General features: G+C 35.4%; 1 protein-coding gene across 1 annotated transcript; it reads right to left on the reverse strand.

Moving 5' to 3' along the window:
- Window positions 1–642: 642 nt before the first annotated feature.
- LOC119191150 (cell adhesion molecule 2-like) lies at window positions 643–18,078 on the reverse strand (the record flags this gene model as incomplete). Its single annotated transcript, XM_037445038.1, has 4 exons — window positions 17,876–18,078; window positions 16,573–16,718; window positions 8,387–8,537; window positions 643–775 (listed from the first exon to the last, which is right to left on the reverse strand). Coding segments are annotated over exons 1-4 (617 nt in total), but the record flags the coding sequence as incomplete, so codon positions are not given.
- Between the last annotated feature and the right edge of the window lie 1,108 nt (window positions 18,079–19,186).

A 19,186-nucleotide genomic window follows, 5' to 3' on the forward strand; every position in this document is an offset into this window, starting at 1 on the left:
GACATCTCGAGTCGGGAGAAAGAAATTATCTTTACATACTTTTTCTAATTGTTTTAAGTTTGAAAGAATTGCTAAGTATGTCACTGAATTTTGAATGGAATTTGAATTCTTGGATGTTTCTTTTGTTCTATTTGAAACTTCCTAATTAACAATTAGAACGTTCTGATTATTTTATTACAAGACTTTTAAGTACTTATTTCTGTGACACTATTGATTTTGAGTTGGTTTGGCAAATAACATCTACTAGAGATGATTAAGTAGCGTTCGTAGAAGATGCGAGGTACGATATACACGCTGGTGACTTATCAGACCGATTCTAGCCCGAAAGATACGACCGCAGTTTTGGCAGCGGATTTCTGTATTTGTGTATGGTGGTAGTAAGACGGTGTGGTTGCGCCGAATTATGTGCGGGCTGACTGCTCACACCAGGTGTCATCGTGAGCAATAACACTGTCAGCTACAGATTTACGCCATGTGACGCGCATCAACGCCTCTTCTTCCCACTTGGTTCGATCCATGTCAAAAGATACCATGTTTATAGGTTTATTAAAAACATTTTAAAGCTCGCTTAAGACTCAAAAATGTATTAAGCCTAAACAATGTCTTCTGTGGAAACTTACATCCCTTGGTAGTTTTACTTACGTTATGGTACCAGGATATCCGATGCTCCTTAGGATTGGCTCGGACCGAGCATTCGAAGTACACGTCATCGCTCTTTCCTTGATGTCGTGAGGGTTGAGGGTGCTGCCCAATGACAAGGATACCACGGGAGGATCTAAAACAATATTTTACTAATATAATATTAAATGCGAAAGTCTGTGAAGATCTTTTTGAGAAGTAAATCCAGCAACCGCTAAATCGATTGTAGTTTGCCACACAGACAGACTAAGTTCTACAATAATATATAAATGGACTTAATATTCCGTATAAGTGTATAGTGCATATTATATATTTTGAAACAGGACTTCGAGACAATTCCCAATTCTCAAACAAGAGCTAATAATGTAGTGTAACTTTTTCCTTTTATTGTAGAACTAGGCAAGTGTAATTCAGAGTCAATGGTTATTTTTATACATTCCTGATGCTGTTGAACTACGATAGTTATGGATTGCATCAATTGAAAAACAGTTTCGTTTAAATTCATACTACAAAGGCTTTTAGCGTTGGCATATATTCAAACGTATGTCAATATGGCGCGGAAGCAGAAGAACGGACGCGAAAATTTTAGAACTGTATTTGCGCATCTTTTAGTAAGCTAACTTAGGGAGCGGGTCTAAGTTTAATTAGGTAGTTTTATAATTTTGCGACACTAATACAGTAAAAGCCATTTCATCCACGACATCAATTGATTTATGTAAAAGCGAACAAAAGTTGTATTTTATCGCATAACCAATAAATGGATTTTATAAGTCAATAAAAGGTAATAACTTTTGTTTAAACAGGTAACGGAGAGTGCGTTAAGCAGATTTATCTGTGGCGTAGAGAGGGCGTTGACACTTTATTGGCCATTAGGACCTATAACGACATCGCCCGCGGCCGAAGGAAACGCCCCTACCAAATAAACATTTACGATTTCACCGTTTAAATTGTTGCCAAAACGATTCGCGCCGAGAAGCGAAACGCTACTCTAAACGTGTTATGGTCCGTCGAGCAGAAGTAAATACAATTTATTTATATTTGGAATTAATTTTCTTACTCCTAATAGAGTCGGTTACTTGCGCTTTTAAGTGACCGCCTGGCAGATGGAATTGAAAAGTCTTCAGAGTACAATTTACAACTCGGCATATTAATTGATCGCGCTATTCACAATTGGGAGTGCTGTATTTGAGTGGATGTTTTATTGTTTATTTGTTAAATTAAGTTCTATTTTATGGATAAACCGATTACTTAATGAGAGTATAACATCGTAAACGGATCCATGGCATCTAAATTTCACTAAACGTCAAGTTTTATCAGTGTAACGTAAACGCGTGAGGTTACGTATGCCGATAACGTACCGTCACAGTGTCAGCATGTAAACGCGTGCTATTAAAGCCTCGTATAATCCCTCGGAGCGTTTGTGATCCCGACTCGGGCGGTAGAGGGCGTCGCTACTCAGAATTAGTTTTTGGCCCCTTCTCAGCGGATGTTAAGTGTCGCATTGTGTTCTGCGACGCTAACAAGGTTTTAATTACACTTTAGTTGGTTCTCTTTCGCACATATGTGTTTTAAAATGTCAAATTTGGTGACAGTAACGTGTTAAATGTTTACACGACTGTATTAGTGTTAAATAACTTGTAGGTTGTTCAAACTAATATTAGGTGCAAAATTAGACGGGTCTGCAGCAGTTTGCCGCGTAATTGAGATATTTCTGTAGGTTTATTTAATTTGTACCTTTATGTGGACTGTACGAGAGTTATATTTTGAATTCATTCGTATAGTAGCGTACGAATGTCGTATGAAGCCAGATTCATTAATTTAAAATACAGCGCTGAGATGTAATTGAGTTTAAAATGTTTCATACACATTAGTTACAATTCTAAAATTAAATTCTGTGAAATGTTTGTTTTATCTATATAAATATAAAAATGAATCACTATTTCCCTTGGTCACGCTATCACGCGTGAACGGCTGGACTGGTTTCACTTTTTTTTGTTGTGTTTGTTATTGTCAGGAGAAGGTTCTTATAAAAGAAAAATTCAAATAATTGCGCGGCAAGTTAGAAAATTCAAGAAAACTTAACGAAAATATTAATTTTATATAACTGTCAATTGTTTGAAATAACTGTCAGCAATTGACAGAATGCGCGCTGCAAATTCATAGTTAAGACGGGACAACGTCTGTCGGATCAGCTAGTCTATAATATTTCAATTTTCATGTGGCTTAAGTGAAACATTATCTCAACCACAATAACCCTTTGAAGAGTCCCATGTCAAAATTAAACCACTGTAATGCCTAACGAATCCTGCTCGGGGAAGGCGCCTGTGTAAGCCGTGCGTCTCTCCCGCAGTCTAAATTAGACGGAATTAGTTGGAAACAAGTTGGCTACTGGATAAACTGTCACTGGGCAAAGTTCGGCGCCTGAAACGCATCGCCCAAGTCGCTAGTTTGGACTCCCGCCGCAGGCTTTGTTTTGTCAGCCAACGAGACGACATGTTGGACAAACGATTACATAAGCTAAATTGTATGTATCTAATTATGTACGGGCCGTGAAAGTGATTTTAGTATTGTCGGTGAACTGATTATGATTACTTATGCGTTTTTGAAGAAGGAATCTCAAGGATAGGTGCTATAAATGTACCTACATGTAAATTGGAAAAAATATAATCAATTAATCATTAATATTTTCAAAAAATATGGAATGGTGACTGTTACACACAACCAAAAAATATTAGAGAATATTGTAATGAGTTGAGAAATTTCCATATTGTCCCATTGTTGGGCACCATCTCTACTGCTGCATTCAACAGTAGAGATAGAGTAGGTTCAGTCCTTAGTTTCTTACTTACACACACACTCATGCATTTTGTTCTCGAAGGGATAGGCCGGTGCGCAACTGGTGCATCCAGTTTTCGTCGTCTGTATTCCGTCCCATATGTGATAAGAGGTGAGCCTATCGCACTATCGAGCACAAATACAGACTAGGGTGAAACTGAGTAGAAAACTCCAATAACCCGGTGATCAAACCCAAGGCCTCAATACTGCAGTTGTAATACAACTATGCCACCAAAGCAATCAAGTATCTCTACAAACCAGCCCAATTAACATTTTATTTAATTTGAAAATAGAATGCCGCATCAGTACATTCAGTCCGTTTAAAAAATCCATACACAAGTCCCATACTGAATCGGGTCTCTACATAAGTGCCAACACGAATACGTGTCAAGAAGAGATACATTTTAATTATGTAACTGCGAAATGTATTTTAATTGTACACATTTTAATTAAGAACGTTCAAAGTGCTTCTGTTTATGGTCTCACATAATAACGCGACTCACTTTGCGTATTCTGAAAGGAGTATGGCGTTTGCGAAATTGCGGATGTGTTACTTGTGTATGTATTCTGGAGATTTCGACGTAATTTATGTACTGTACGGTTTATTTTAGAATGTATTCATTAACATTATAGCGTATATTAAATTACAATAACATAAACAGAATTTGAGGAGTTCTCAGTAATCATTATAGAGTATGTGAAGTCTGTCAATCCGCACTAGGCCAGCGTGGTATACTAAGGCCTATTGCCGCTCAGTAGTAGATGATGCCCGTGCTCAGCGGTGGGGACAGTATATAATACAGGACTGATTATTATTTATATTATTATAAAGATTTTATTAAGCTTAAAGGATAATTTATCAATCATCCAATATCCGTCAAAAAAATTGTAACCTAACTGGATTGAACCGTCAAATTAATAACCTACTTTATTTAGAGACATATATTTTTTTTTGTTTCTATTATATTTTATGCTACAAAGGTTTAATTAACTAAAAAAAAACAGCCTATAAAGATATATTATCCGCAGTCTGTTACTTTAATGAATTGTTGACAAGACAGTTATAGTATGGACAAAACACTTGTATCTACCAACTTTTGGACGATATACCCCGCGGCTTCAGACGAAAACATTAAACAAAGGTATATTAAGAAATGTTTCGAAATACTTAATAAAATATAATAAAATAGACAACGATGTTACAGTAATAAACCTATTATCTCAGAAATTAAATTGAATATAGCAAGAAAGAAAAATATCACTATAGTTTTGTCTATATTTGATTTATTAGTAAAAATCTTCAAAATATGCCTTGTTGCTTGTTACGAATGGATAAATAATGGTAGTTGTTTGGTTTTAATTGAATAGTGGTTGCACACCTAAAACTAAACAAAGTTTATCTGGCATAGCTAAAATATTGTTTTCATACTTGTGATCGCAAACTATGTAAACTTAAATGTTCTATGTGTAATGTTAATAATAAATGTGACTGGTTTTTTACATCTTAAAAATGACTCAATCGTAGCTCGGAGTCAGGAAGTTGGCGGTGGTTTCGGAAAGCACGTTACGCCATTGGTCCTGCGCCTGATCTCTCTGTGCTCATGTCGCATTGCTGTCTCACAGGACTTCGGCTAGGAGGGATCATTCATAAAATTTTCTCAGCCATGCGAGCTCATTACACCAAGCTTAGTTTTTAGTCTGCAATCGGTTTAAACCAAGATGATGGATAGATATTTAAACATATCTCTGTCACAGTATATAAAGTTAGAGCAAGAGGGCGTGACGAACTGGTCGCAATGTTCCTTGTATGTAAGTATCTCGTGAAGTTATTATCTTGATTGCGAAATACAACTCTATAATTATGTTCCCTTAGGTTCCATTCAGGTTGTTGTACTTCACAATAGAGATGCGAACGTGAAACTAATTATCTATAGTACTTCCTAGAGCATTGATTCGTATATTTCCAGCAATCTGCCCGTAATATTCGCTCTTTGTTGTGCTCCTAAACGTTTGAACGTAATTCGTTTTAAAGGGCCATTTCGATACCAGTAATTAACACTACGCAAAATCGATTTTTGGATAATTTCCATTAGAATGCAAAATTATTATAGCGTCTTTTATAAGCTTAAGATGATTTTTTTTGCTATAAAATGAAGAATTCTTGAATTACACAAAAAGCTCACTAAGAAAGCTCTAGTGTTATAAAATTTATCCTATTTTTCATTTTAAACGTGACGTAAAGTTGACATTTTTAAGTTAGCGTAGTGTTAATTGCAGATGTCGCTTTAACTGTACTGGCGAAAAATAATATTTTTTAAAATGTATTACTTCAACTATGATCTAAGCATGAGATTAAACATATAGAACAATGGTAGACAAACAAATAATATATACTATTTAAACTGACAAACAGTAATACAACTATTATTACCCCACTAAACTTTCGTGCAAAGATTACGTAGCAATGGTGAGACCAACCTTCCCTCACAAAATATTCATTCGGCGGCAAAGGACGGATTATACAACAGATTACCAAAACGTGAACAAAATACAAACGAGGAATTTTATTAATTATAGTGGAATTATAATATAAACTCTCAGCGATTGACATTCCGTAATGAAAATGGTAATAGCAAACATAATTTAAATGTTCAGATTGTCTAATCAAAAAGCAAGTTCCGAACAATACCGAAACAAGATTTAATGAACTATTATGATCGAAGTTCGGAGACATCCAGTTTTAATAACTTAGTTATTTAAGTTGCTTAAACAATATTATAAACGGGCCGTTCGTTTGATAATACATTATGTATTTATAGTAAATAATATTAAAATGGATTTTCCGTAACAATTGTTTAAGATGTAACGTCTGAATTAATGATGTTCGCAAAATATTTCTCATTTAATGTCGTATCGGAATTTTGGTAAGACGGTAAAAAAAAAGTTTTTTTTTTACCCAACGAGATGGTTATTGTAGAAATGGGTAATATTATGAAATGCTTTTACTTTGAACTTCATGTGTAGGATCTTCTAAATGCCCAGGAAGCGTGTCTTCGTTTAATAGCCAAGATCACACGATCCCTCATTCCGCAAATTGTGTAGAACTATAGGTCTGAAGCTTGCTCAATAGTAACAGTAGTTGTACAATCATTTTTGAATATAAACTTACTGGTCTTAAGGTTTACGTTGCATTTTTTTTTATTATTTCTTTCAATGACGAGACGAGCTTGCCGTTCACCTGATGGTAAGCGATACGACCGCCCATAAACAGTAGAAACACCATCCAATATAATTACAAAGTTTCGTTTAGTATTCTACTGCGCTCGACATATTGAGACCGGAGATGTTAAGTCTCATTATGTCCAGTAGTTACACTGGCTACAAAGTCCTTCAAACCGAAACACAACATGACCACATACTGTTGCTGGGCGGCAGAAAAAGACATCGCGGTAGTACCTACCCAGACGCACTCACATATGAGAAACCTACATGATTACTTGGTATTATATTTATAATATATCAATCATATCCAACCAGTAAAAATAATAAAAACTAAAATGTGATATTATTCCCAGACCTTTTTACACACAACAAAAGTCCCGGTAACCCATGCATCGCGTTTATTATAACCAGATTTTTACTAATGAGACAACCGTTTCACATCAAGTCTCAGATTTAATAAAATCCCGAGCTCTTGTTACAGCTGTGTGTCATACGCGGGGGTTGTGTGCAAAGCGAGTGCTTAAGTAGCAATAATAATTAAGGTTAACGATGTTAGGGATGTGCAAACTGGTTGGAAGGAGCCCCTTTATTACGTATTTTGTAGTAATATTCGTTTAGGAGCCGAGGAATTAAGAAGTTTAACTAATTGTGAGATGGGTGTTTGCTTTATTTGATTTGTAGAATTGTTATGTTTGTTGGAGGCAGAATAAGTGATATTATTGTGAAGCGGTTTGCGGTTTACGTACGAGAAATATACGTGTTCGTTCTGTTTAACTATTATAATTATTGTTAATGTGTTTTGGGTATATTTGATTTGATTTGTTACGGATGTTGAAATTAGTTCTATATACGAGTACTACAAAGCGTTGGATTACGTTTCCAAACTTGGAGGTTGTTGTAGTGGGGATGCAAATATATTTTGCACGAAAATGAATATTGGACTATATAGATAAAAAAACTATATCGATAAAAAGAATGTCGCTTTCACTATCGGAGTATATAAGTATTAAACTTTAACAATAAAAATAATGCCGCCTTTTGTTCTTTTTTTAAATAGTCGAGAAGGAAAACATCCATAAGCGGAGGACAGTTGTTCCAATTTGAAAATGTAATAGAACTACCCGAGTTTCCCATGTCGAGTGGAATTCCGAGCGGTGATTCCCAACTTCGATAAGATATGTGTGAGAAAGGTTGTAGGTGACATTGCTGAGAAAAAACTAAAAAGGACAAATCCAAGAAAATCCTACCGAGATTGCCTTTGTAACTTGTAAATTATAATTCCGTTAAAATTCATAGAAGCCGCTTTGTTTCTTTTGCAAATGGTATTGTTCGTATGAAATGTTTTTAAAATACATTATATAACGTATAATGTTCTTTATGTAGTGACAGTGAATGAAAGAATTCCCTTAATAACATAAAACGTATATACTTTAACTAATTTAGGAAAACATAATAATTATGAGTTAGCAATTAATTAGACGTAGGATAAAATACAGTATAAGAAAATTTAATACGACACTTGTAACTACAAAATTTTCAATCAACTCTTACTTACATTCAGATTCAAATTTAATAAACGAATCATGTGTATCACAAAAATTTACCACAAAATAACAAATGTAGTTGTGGAATCAAAAGTCAACCACTAAACCAGAGCACCTGGCATTAACAAAAACAAACGCGCACTCACAAACGACATCCAATTTGAAGGAGTCCTCGATGCTCTGTCCTGGGAGCGCGCTATTGTCCGCCTGGCACTTGAGTTGCACCCCGTCGTCCTCCGGCAGCGGCATGAATTGCAGCTGGCTGCTCACCCACGTCTCGTTCAATGCTTCTATTATCTACAAATTGTAATGCGGGATTTGTATTGGCTTTATACAAGAAAGTTGTGGAGTTGTGAAAAGTGGGAGTAATGTAACGGATTTATTCACGGTTTTTATGTTTTAATTTCCGACGTTTCGCACTCAAATTAAGTAGAAGGAGTTTCAAATAAGCTGTATATTTAATAAGAATAATTGTGCTGAGCCTATAAAAGAAAAGGGATTTTCTATATTAGATCATATTATTTTTTGGATTCACTAATTATCATATTGGTTCAATATGCTTGATGTTCTTAATAAAGATTTCTGAGAAAGTAGTAATATAACTAACATTGACAGTCGATTCTTTTAGTGTTATGAATCTTTATCTTGTACGATATCCTTTATCATCAGGTTAATAACTTGTTTATTGGCCTCACCTCGTATTAACTCGATTATAATAATTTTGTTTAAGAAATATAAAGTTCGACTAAATTAAAAAATAAATTTAAATCCACAATTTACGTAAGTAAACTCAAACTATCTGATCTTAAAAATAATGATCATTTAAATGTATTGCGTTAGTGGACACCTGAAGCATTTCGAGCAGAAACTAATTGGATTGCGGTTTATGAGATGTAGATACTGTAGGTTCGGGTTTCGATTTTATTTTTAATAAATAGATAGAAAGTATGGTGGAGTGAAGTGGGGAGACTGTCTCTATCTTGTCTATCTGCCAGAATAAATCAATTTTAATGTTATTTTTGCTGTTTCAATTGCAATTAATTTTATGGTTTGAATTTGCTATAGTCTAAAAATAATTTTGATTAGTATTTGGGTTAGTTAATTTTGGCATAAAATTATAAAAATACTAGGTTTGGCTTAAGAACTATTAATGTAGTTTATCGTAATAAAATAATACTTATACTGATAAAATTACGAACGGTTTTTTAATGTTTACAATGCAATATTGTTTACTAGTGATTAGTAAACATTCAACGCAATATAGAGAGTATGTGTGTATGTATCAGTAATAATGTGTCTTCCCCTTAATAGAGATAATAATAAAAGTGTTATTGTACGTATTATTTGTCATAGAGTGTCATTAGAAATTTAGGTTAAATTTAAATACCATATTACCCTTAAGGCTCTTTTGTTGTCAAAAAGACATAGGCATTGCGTACAGTCGATACATCATAGAAAAAACGTTGCAATAAATATAAGTGGAATTTCCAATATGAAATGTGACACTTCAAGGTTCTCAACGAGGAAAATTATTGAGGAAACATTCTATCGTAACTATTTAATGGTTCTTGGACACATTTTGGTTGTGATTTACGTTCCGTTGCGTTAGAACATGTCATAAAAAATATTTGTAGAAAACCTTTTGTATTTAGAAAACGTAATTTTTTAAATTAATTTATAGGATTTAGTTGTTCGACTCGCGAGCTTTACGCCTGGAGCTTTCTGTGGTAGGCTAAAAATTCTAGCGCCAAACTGTCCATTACAGTAAAACCATTCGTCAACATTTTGCCAGCGTGGTGGATTACGACCTTCCGTACAGTTTAGATTTACATTTTCGATGTGAAGCATTTGAAGTTAGTCACTACGTAATGTTTTCCTTTAGTATGTCCTAAGAACGCGGCTCGTAAGTCGATGTCATTAATATTGATGTTTGTGATTGGTCGAGAGACCAATGCGTCGGTCACGTGTTAGTCTCTCAACCAATAAAAAGACACGGAGTCGTTTAGTGTTTTTTCCACATTCTAAGAACACATGTGACTTAATTAGGATGGCCAGGTTAATTAACTGCTACGTCGTCCGTAATTAAATTAATCTAAAAATACTTATAGATACAGCTTGAATTTTCACGACTTAAGCGTTGCAAAATAAATGAAACAGAATTTAGTTTCATCGAAATTCATTTTCAAAGCGAATTATTAATGTAAAACTGGGATAATATTATACAAAAACATAATATATATTTCATGAGGGTGTTGATATATAATTATGCTACAAATATTTCATGCTAAAGTATACCTAAGTGTGTTGCTATATAATTGTGCTTCTATTATTTCATACTACTATACAATAGGTATGTATACTAGGCTCAAAGATGTTACATACGAAAGCACAAATTAGCCTTAGCATTGTTTGTATTTCTATACGCGTAATCCCAGTCCCGTGTCGGCACGCATACGGGCAGGTAGTGTGTTATCGCGTCTCGGTACCTGGCACTATTCGCATCGGCGCGGTGTATGGTTAATGCAGTATATTAGCGCGTGATAGGCGCGCGCCTAATAATCCGGCGACAATATGGCATCGAGTCGACAGATTAACATCGATGCAGTGAATATAGCGAGTAACGAGGATTATTCAACGCGGTGTCCTACGCCGTTCGCATTGAATGACGTTGTGGAGGAAATAGATATTGGTAGCGAAAATGAAGCAGAGTTGGGAAGATCATCAAAGAGGCAACGGGAGAACAGCAGTGAGGACGATGAAGGTGGAAGGTGGACGGAAGTAAAGGGTAAAAAGACGTGCCGTGATAAAGATACTCTAATAAAGGAGGACAAATATGAGGTATATATCTCTTCTAAAGAACGGCTACCTAAACAATTTACGATGGCACGGATACTAAACGAGAATAAATTGAATAAAATAAGCAATATTAAATATTTAAATCCCTTTAAAATACGGCTGCAATTCGAAAATGAGACAGCGGCTAAAAGTCTTTTGAATGCGAGAACCTCATAAGCAAAGGCTGGAGAATTCAAAAGCAATGGAGTTGTCCGTTTGCTATGGTGTTATTAGAGATGTTGACCTGGATCTTACCGATGATGAAATCACACAAAATATAAGTTGTCCCCCGCCAGCGAAGTTATTATCTTTTAAACGTATGAATCGCCGGAACAGGGATGAAGGAGGGTGGTGTCCCAGTGAAACCATATGGCTATGTTTTTGATGGCGATTACTTACCAGCATTTATTCGTGTATGTGACATAAATATAAGGGTAACTCCATATATACACCAAGTCTCCCAATGTTCCATGTGTTGGAAGTTCGGCCATATACGGAAAACGTGTCCTGGAAAAAATGTTATCTGCCCTAAATGTAGCGGTCGTCACGAGAACTGCGATACTACAACATTTTCGTGTGTCAACTGTGGTGGAGACCACATTTCCTTAAGCAAGTTATGCCCTGTTTATAAAAAGGAGAGAAGGCTGAGGGAAATCATGGCCGAATTTAGGTGCACATATCGAAAAGCCTTAGAATGTATCGTACCGCCCGAGAGCCCTACCCCATCTCCACACCCGACTGCGCTGGACAATAGTGATAAATTCCCCACTTCAACAATCCGCTCAGATCCCCTTCTTGCCTGATGTTCAACAATGTCCCACATTCGCAGAAACGGTTCAACGGAAAACTCGCAAAGTTGGGACGGCGACTACAACTTCCCGCGAATCAGCTAAAAGTAATACAGAATCTAGGAAGAAAAAACGTATTATTCAAGATGATTGGTCTTCGTGGAATATAGATTCGGTTAATAATGAAAATTCTCCACCTATAGATGATCGAGACCAAAAAAGAGAATTTCCTTCATTTTGTGAACTTTTATCTCGTCTAAAAGAAGTTATTTTTATGCAACAAATAGGGGCGACAGCTAAAATTAGCTCAGTTATACAGTTGTGTTTAGAATGGTTTACATTAGTGATACGTCGATACATGTCTGATTGGCCTTGGGTGAAAATGTTGATAAATATAATTACTCAGCAAAGTGATGGCTAATAACACGGTAAAGTTGAATATATTGCAATGGAATGCCCAAAGCATTAAACCTAAAGTAATTTCTTTTTGAAATTTTAAGACAGGAAAAGGTCCATGTTGCTTCCCTTAGTGAGACGTGGCTTGAACCCGATAGTCAATTTAATCTTAGCGGCTATGATATTTATCGAACTGATCGAGTTGACTCATACGGCGGTGTAGCTTTAGCGGTTCACAAATCTATCAAATCGCAGAGGTCACCTATACACATGCGCAATAGTGGTATAGAAGTAGTGTGTGTTCAGTTATTCAACTGCTACCCAATTGAGTATATAGTAGCAGTCTATTGCCCGTCAAGAATCATTACCTCCTACCAGGATTGGGAACATCTTTTTTCTAGTTGGTCAGCTAAAACTCTTATTTTAGGTGACTTTAACGCCCATCACATAAGTTGGTCCTATAAAACTGACCCAAGGGGTAATTTAATTCATGATTCCCTACTAGAGAGTAACTTTATTACTTTAAACGATGGGTCACATACTCGAATTCGTTTAGTTAATACTATTCTTCAGCAATCGTCTCCGGATATTTCTTTGGTCTCTTTAGATATTGCCTCAAAGTTTGACTGGAATGTACTTAATGAAAGTCTTAACAGTGACCACCTTTTAATTAAAATTTCCACTATTGCTGTGTCACATTTTCCGCCAGTAGTTAAAAGGAATTTCCGTAAAGCAGATTGGGGTTCATATAGCAAATATTTAGAAGCGAAATTACGGGATTTATGCTTACCTGACAATCCTCAGGAAGCCTATGACCTTTTTATATATTGTGAACGAGGCTGCAAATAAATTTATTCCTCTACTTAAGTTTAACCAAAACCTAACCTCAAAATTTTCTCCTAAGCCATACTGGACTGCTATACTTTCACGAGCCGTAGCATCTCGCCGATTAGCGTTAGCTTCATTTAGACGTAACCCTACTCCCCACAACTTAGGTATACTTAAAAATAAGATTAATTTAGCACAGAGACTGATCCGTCAGGCAAAAAGAGGATTGGCAAAATTTTTGTACTTCAGTAAATGAGTCAACAACATCCAGTGACATGTGGCGTAAAATGAAATGGCTGAAAGGTTACAGTTCTTCCAGACGTTTTGTCGATCCTGAATGCAGCAAAGCTTTACTCCGTTCTTTAACGCCAGATTTTGTATCACCATTACCCCAATCATTGTTAACAATAACCCTGCTTTAGAGTGTGAGATCTCTATTCAAGAGCTCGAAAAATGTATCAAACCGAAGGATACATCTCCTGGATACGACGATTTTTCATATTCTATGATTAAAAATCTTCCCGATGTAGCCAAACGTGTTCTTCTAAAGCTATTTAATAAATTATTATTCAACAGTTTTGTTCCCTATCAGTGGCGCGATATCTGTATAACCCCAATCCCTAAACCTGGACGCGATTCTAATGTCTTTTCTTCTCTTCGCCCTATATCCTTGATGTCCTGTTTATGTAAAATCTTTCATTATATTTTATATAGACGGCTAGAATGGTTTCTTGAAAAACATAATATATTCTCTTCAAATATGGTAGGATTCCGCAAATGTAGATCTTGTGCAGATAGTTTAAGTTGCCTTATCTGTACTGTACAAACAGGTTTTTCTGAAAATTGTTCCACTATAGGCTGTTTTTTAGATATCGAAAATGCTTACAATAATGTAGATAATACTGCTTTGATTCAGACTCTGGATAAACTTCAAGTTGGAACAATGATTTGTAATTATTTGTGGAATTTTTTGCGTGAACGAGTTCTTAAAATTAAAATAGGTAATGGATATATTTCTAGAAGTTCAGGGCGTGGCTTAGCTCAGGGAGATCCTCTATCTCCTCTACTTTTCAATGTAGTAACATCAGATATTTGCAAAATACTGCCGAATGATATTAATATATCCCAATATGCGGATGACTTTGTTATTTATACTCTATGTAGATCTAGTCATGAAGGGCAAGTCAAGATTCAGGCATCTCTTGATCTGGTCAGCAAAATGTTAAATCGTGTCGGATTGGACATTTCGCCCTCCAAAAGTAAAATTTGTATTTTTAGTCGTGGTTTCCGTAGACAAGTTATTGATATTCGCTTGAATGATACTCCATTGGTTTTGGTAGATACCGTAAGATACTTAGGAATGTGGTTAGATAAGGGACTCCGCTGGAATAAACATATAGACCAAATGTGTAAAAGGGTAGCAAAGTTCATAAACATCTTTAGAATTTTAGTTGGTCCAGGATGGGGTATTCATCCTGTTCACTTAAGACGGCTATATATTGCACTCGTTCGAAGCCGTATGGACTTTGCAAGCTTTTTATTTGATAATAGTGCCGACACTCATTTGGTTAAGCTGGATAGATTACAAAATATATGTTTACGATTGATTGGTGGATTTGTAAAAAGTACCCCTATTCACGTTATGGAGTCTGAACTATTTTTGGCACCATTATTTGTACGTCGTCGATATTTGGCCGGAAAATTTTATTTGAAGTCGAAAACTTATAAATTTCCTATAATAAAGATACTTGAATTATTAAAAACTCAATGTAACAATTTTTACTGGAGACGCAAAAAGAAACCTTTGTTGGTAATAGTATGTGAAATGTTAGGCCGCGAATTTTTTATTGCAGTAGCGATTTGACCATGTATTCAATGAATACTTGGGTTAGTAACATGGACCTATCAAGTTATGTTAAACCAACACTAGAACATATTGACAAACCCAAACAAAATTATAACATTACAAACTTAAAACCCTTTGCTGTAATTCACTTAATGATAAATATTACGATTTCTACCCTATTTATACAGACGGCTCTAGATTCAAAAACAATTCGGGTGCAGCGTTTTTGGATTTAACCTCAAACACCTTTTGTAAATTTAAGATACTATGCTCGAAATTGTCTATCATGCATATAGAACTTATTGCTATCGCAGAGGCTTTAGGGTATATAGAATCTCTAAATGGTGAAAGATTTGTTATAATTACGGACTCAAAAGTGCTCTTTTACACTTACTTAAATGCACTTCATCATTTAGAGGGCTTCCAATAGCATATTCTATCATTAAAAGTATTTACAATATTGTTGGCATAAATAAATTAGTTGTGTTACAATGGATCCCTTCTCACATAGGGCTTGAGGGTAATGATGTAGTTGATAAATTAGCAAAAGAAGCAGCTTCAGATGGAATACCATTCAGCTGCCTTCCTTGGCATACAGAACTACTACCTATAATTAGAGAGAAATGTTTAGAATTTTGGTCAGAGTATTTTGACAAAAGATCTTTATCAAAGGGAATTTGGTACAAAGTAATTCAACCATAATTACCCCGTTCTTTCTGGTTCGGTGTGAGTGGGATTAGTCGACATGAGGTTGTCACTGCTTTGAGGCTTCGCGCTGGCCATGTACCACTGAACAGCTTCGCTTTCATGATGCGTAAAATAAATTCGCCTAATTGTTCAGTATGCGGAGTTGTGGAAGACGTCTATCATATTTTATTTGAATGTAGTCTCACTGAGACCCAAAGATGTCAAGCTTTTGGTGACAAAAATTATAATTTAGGTTTTTATAATAGCATTTTGGCCATTCCGTTGTCGAAAGAGGCTAGAATGCTTTACAAATTAATAATTACAGGTTTAAGATTACGGGAACATTAATTTCCATAACTTTGTGTTTTTGTTTTGTAGATATGTAAGTTTTGTATATTATTTTTGTATTCAATAATGGGGGTGACATTTTCATTAATGAAAAAACCCTCTAAGGAAATAAAGAGAAAAAAAAAAAAAAAAATATACGCGTAATCCGTCGGTCCTTGGCTTTTCGCAAGATGTGACCATTTTAGCATATTCATGGATGAATAGGCGGGCTGTCATTAGCCTTGAAGCTAGCCTTGGAAATAACCCTGAGACCAGACACGTGTAATTTAATGTACCGAAAAATGTAACACCGATTGTGTGGACTCTCCTAGCGTAGGCGTATTGATCTACAAAGTTTTTATAGGGTTGTTATAATAATATTCCAAGCAATATTTAATTAATTCCTACTATGAACAGTGTTTGAAATAATAAATTAAACCTTATTAGAGAGTAATAAACACGGATTTAGAGAGTGAAATGATTCTAGTGACTGCATCATAATATCACGTAAAGGCATGTCAAAGACACACTCACAAACAATTATTTAGATCATAGAGATCAAATTCCATTATACATTAGTGCGGTGGCATTTGACCACGTCGGAACCTATAGATAACTTATTTACCTTGCCTCTTTTAAATTTTCTATTATCCTTAAACCACGTTAGTTGCGCTGTCGGGCGGCTGCCTTCACACACGCACATCAAAATGACGTATCGTTCCGAAGATAAAGTCGTCGGTTTGTTCAAGATCTGGATCATGTTGGGCCTCACTGTAACAAAACTTTCTTTTAGTTTTATTTTTCTTACTTTCTAATCAAATGAATAGTGTATACGAAAGTATTCGCGTAAGAGAACATTGTTTTTCGACTGCGTGGCGTTTTGTTGCTTTGTCAGGTAACGTCGGTTTTTGTTTGACACTGATATAGGATTTTCTAATTTATTCCTAACTAGCTTCCGCTCGCAGCTTCGCCCGCGTGGATTTCGGACTTCAAAAATGGATGCGGTGCTCAATTTGTCGGGATGTTTTTTTAATGTATGGTGGTATGCAGGTGGTCCGATTGTCCGGTCAGGGTCTGATGATGGGATTCAGTATTCACGCGTGACGGCTTATTATTAGCATATCATGTATAACTTTGGTGTTTCTATACCGATTTCTATGATTCCATTTATGGAATATTTAATAATGTTAACTTTTTTAATTAGGGATGACTGAGAGTGTTATAAACGTAAGAGTAGACAAATATAATAAGAAAGCTTCGAACTGCTAAGCTATAGGGAGTTACACGTGTTATTGTGAGTCAACCATAAAAGATAGACATATGCTGTCGTGGGATATTTTTACATAATTTTAAGGAGAACATTTCCGTCATACATGATTTCTGTGTAGCTTTAACCATTAAGGTAGCACACGCGACGGAAGCTTAAAAAATGGAGTAACTTCTCCCGTTTTCCCAACATTTCCCTTCACTGCTCTGCTCCTATTAATTGTAGCGTGATGAAAAGTATACTATAACCAGCACAGGAGTATGACAAATAATTGTACCAAGTTTCGTTAAAATCCGTCGAGTAGTTTTTTTTTCTATAACGGTTATACAGACAGACAAAAATTTTACAAATTGCATTTTTGGCATCAGTATCGATCCCTAATCATCCCCTGATAGTTATTTTGGAAATATATTTCATGTACAGAATTGACCTCTCTACAGATTTATTATAAGTATAGATTAACACAGTTGGTATTTGTCATATTTAAGCACTGTATAGACGATGTCAACTTTGCTGTGATACTCTATAATATAAACACAAGTAAGGCACAGGCCTTCCTTCAGGAACTTTCAGTTTCATAGTAGTTTAGTATCTTAGTTAAGAAGTTGTCAGCATCTGTGCCTATTTAGCAAACAATTTTTAATTATTTCAAATATCTCACAGTTCATTTCCAGTCTTACAGTCTTCTCTTGTGGGCTGACGAGGTTCGTGTTTGATGCTCGACATTTGAACGTGGTGTTAAGATGGTTCCTCTTCACATGTGGCAGCTCTAGTTTATTGACTACCACGTGTGTGTCTGTCTTCTCGCCGATGTACTGTGGGGCTGGTGTTCCATCTATCAACCACATTACTGTTGGAGCTGGTCGACCTGTGTAATACATATTAGAATAATTATAATTAATTGACTGTTTAGATAAGTAAGAAGTCAGGATTTAGATATAAACATATAAGAAATTATTATAAGTATGCGTGTCAGTATGACAATAATTTAGTTTTAAAATAAAACAAGTGTATACTTTGATCTTTTACTCTGTTGCTATAATAAAAGTAAAGACCATATTCATAAATAAATCTCACCTTTGAGTTGGATCTAAAGTAGATATTTAATGTATTGAACTATTTAATAAACAAAGCTTAAGGTGTTATTTAAGAGCTTGTTCTCAGCTGAGTTATCGTTGTTAAATAAACAAAACTAAGCTGTCAAATTCCGTCATATCCAATGATTGAAGACATCAATTGAGATGTTTATATTTGTTTATTAAACAGCTGCGACTGTAAGATATTTACTTTAATTGACAGCGTTTTAGTTGACATCGCACTTGAGAGCGGAATTCAATGGCGTTCATGAATACGGCCCTAAGTCTTTCAATGAAAACTTGGCCGCAATATGTACAAGTGTAACAGAAATCAGTTGAAGCGTAAACTGCCGAATTTATTGTTGATGTTCTTCATAGTTCCGAATAACTTTGTCTATCGATCATTTGCGTGAAACAGTTTCTGTGAGGAACGGAAGTTCGATAGTTCTTTATTAATACTTTCAAAGTTAGTCTGTGGGTAGAATAATAGGTGTTATTTTAGGATGGCTATCGATATGTAGGTGGATATACATATTAACACATTCATTTGCAAAAATAGTGGTACTCCACTTTTTCATACTTGTTGAACAAATCGATATAATGCGTAGGCGGTTTGATAGTATCGATTGGCTGTCGCCTACCGTCCGTTGACTTATCGATGTTTAGTGAACTTTGAGGTAGCATCCCTGAATGCCGTAAGACTTAATAGGAAAGTGATTTTGTCATTGAGTGAAAAAGTCGAGGACTATAGCGGCCACATACTTAGGTGCTGCATACAAATATACTCTTAATTAGTACTGCTACGTAGTGGGGTATGGCTTGGAAGGTTTGATTAAATAACAAAAATAGAAGTGAATCACATCCATTCAACAATGAAAAGGTAATTTTTTTTGGAG

This window comes from Manduca sexta, unplaced genomic scaffold, assembly GCF_014839805.1.
Source record: "Manduca sexta isolate Smith_Timp_Sample1 unplaced genomic scaffold, JHU_Msex_v1.0 HiC_scaffold_1113, whole genome shotgun sequence".
Taxonomy (NCBI): Eukaryota; Metazoa; Arthropoda; class Insecta; order Lepidoptera; family Sphingidae; genus Manduca; species Manduca sexta.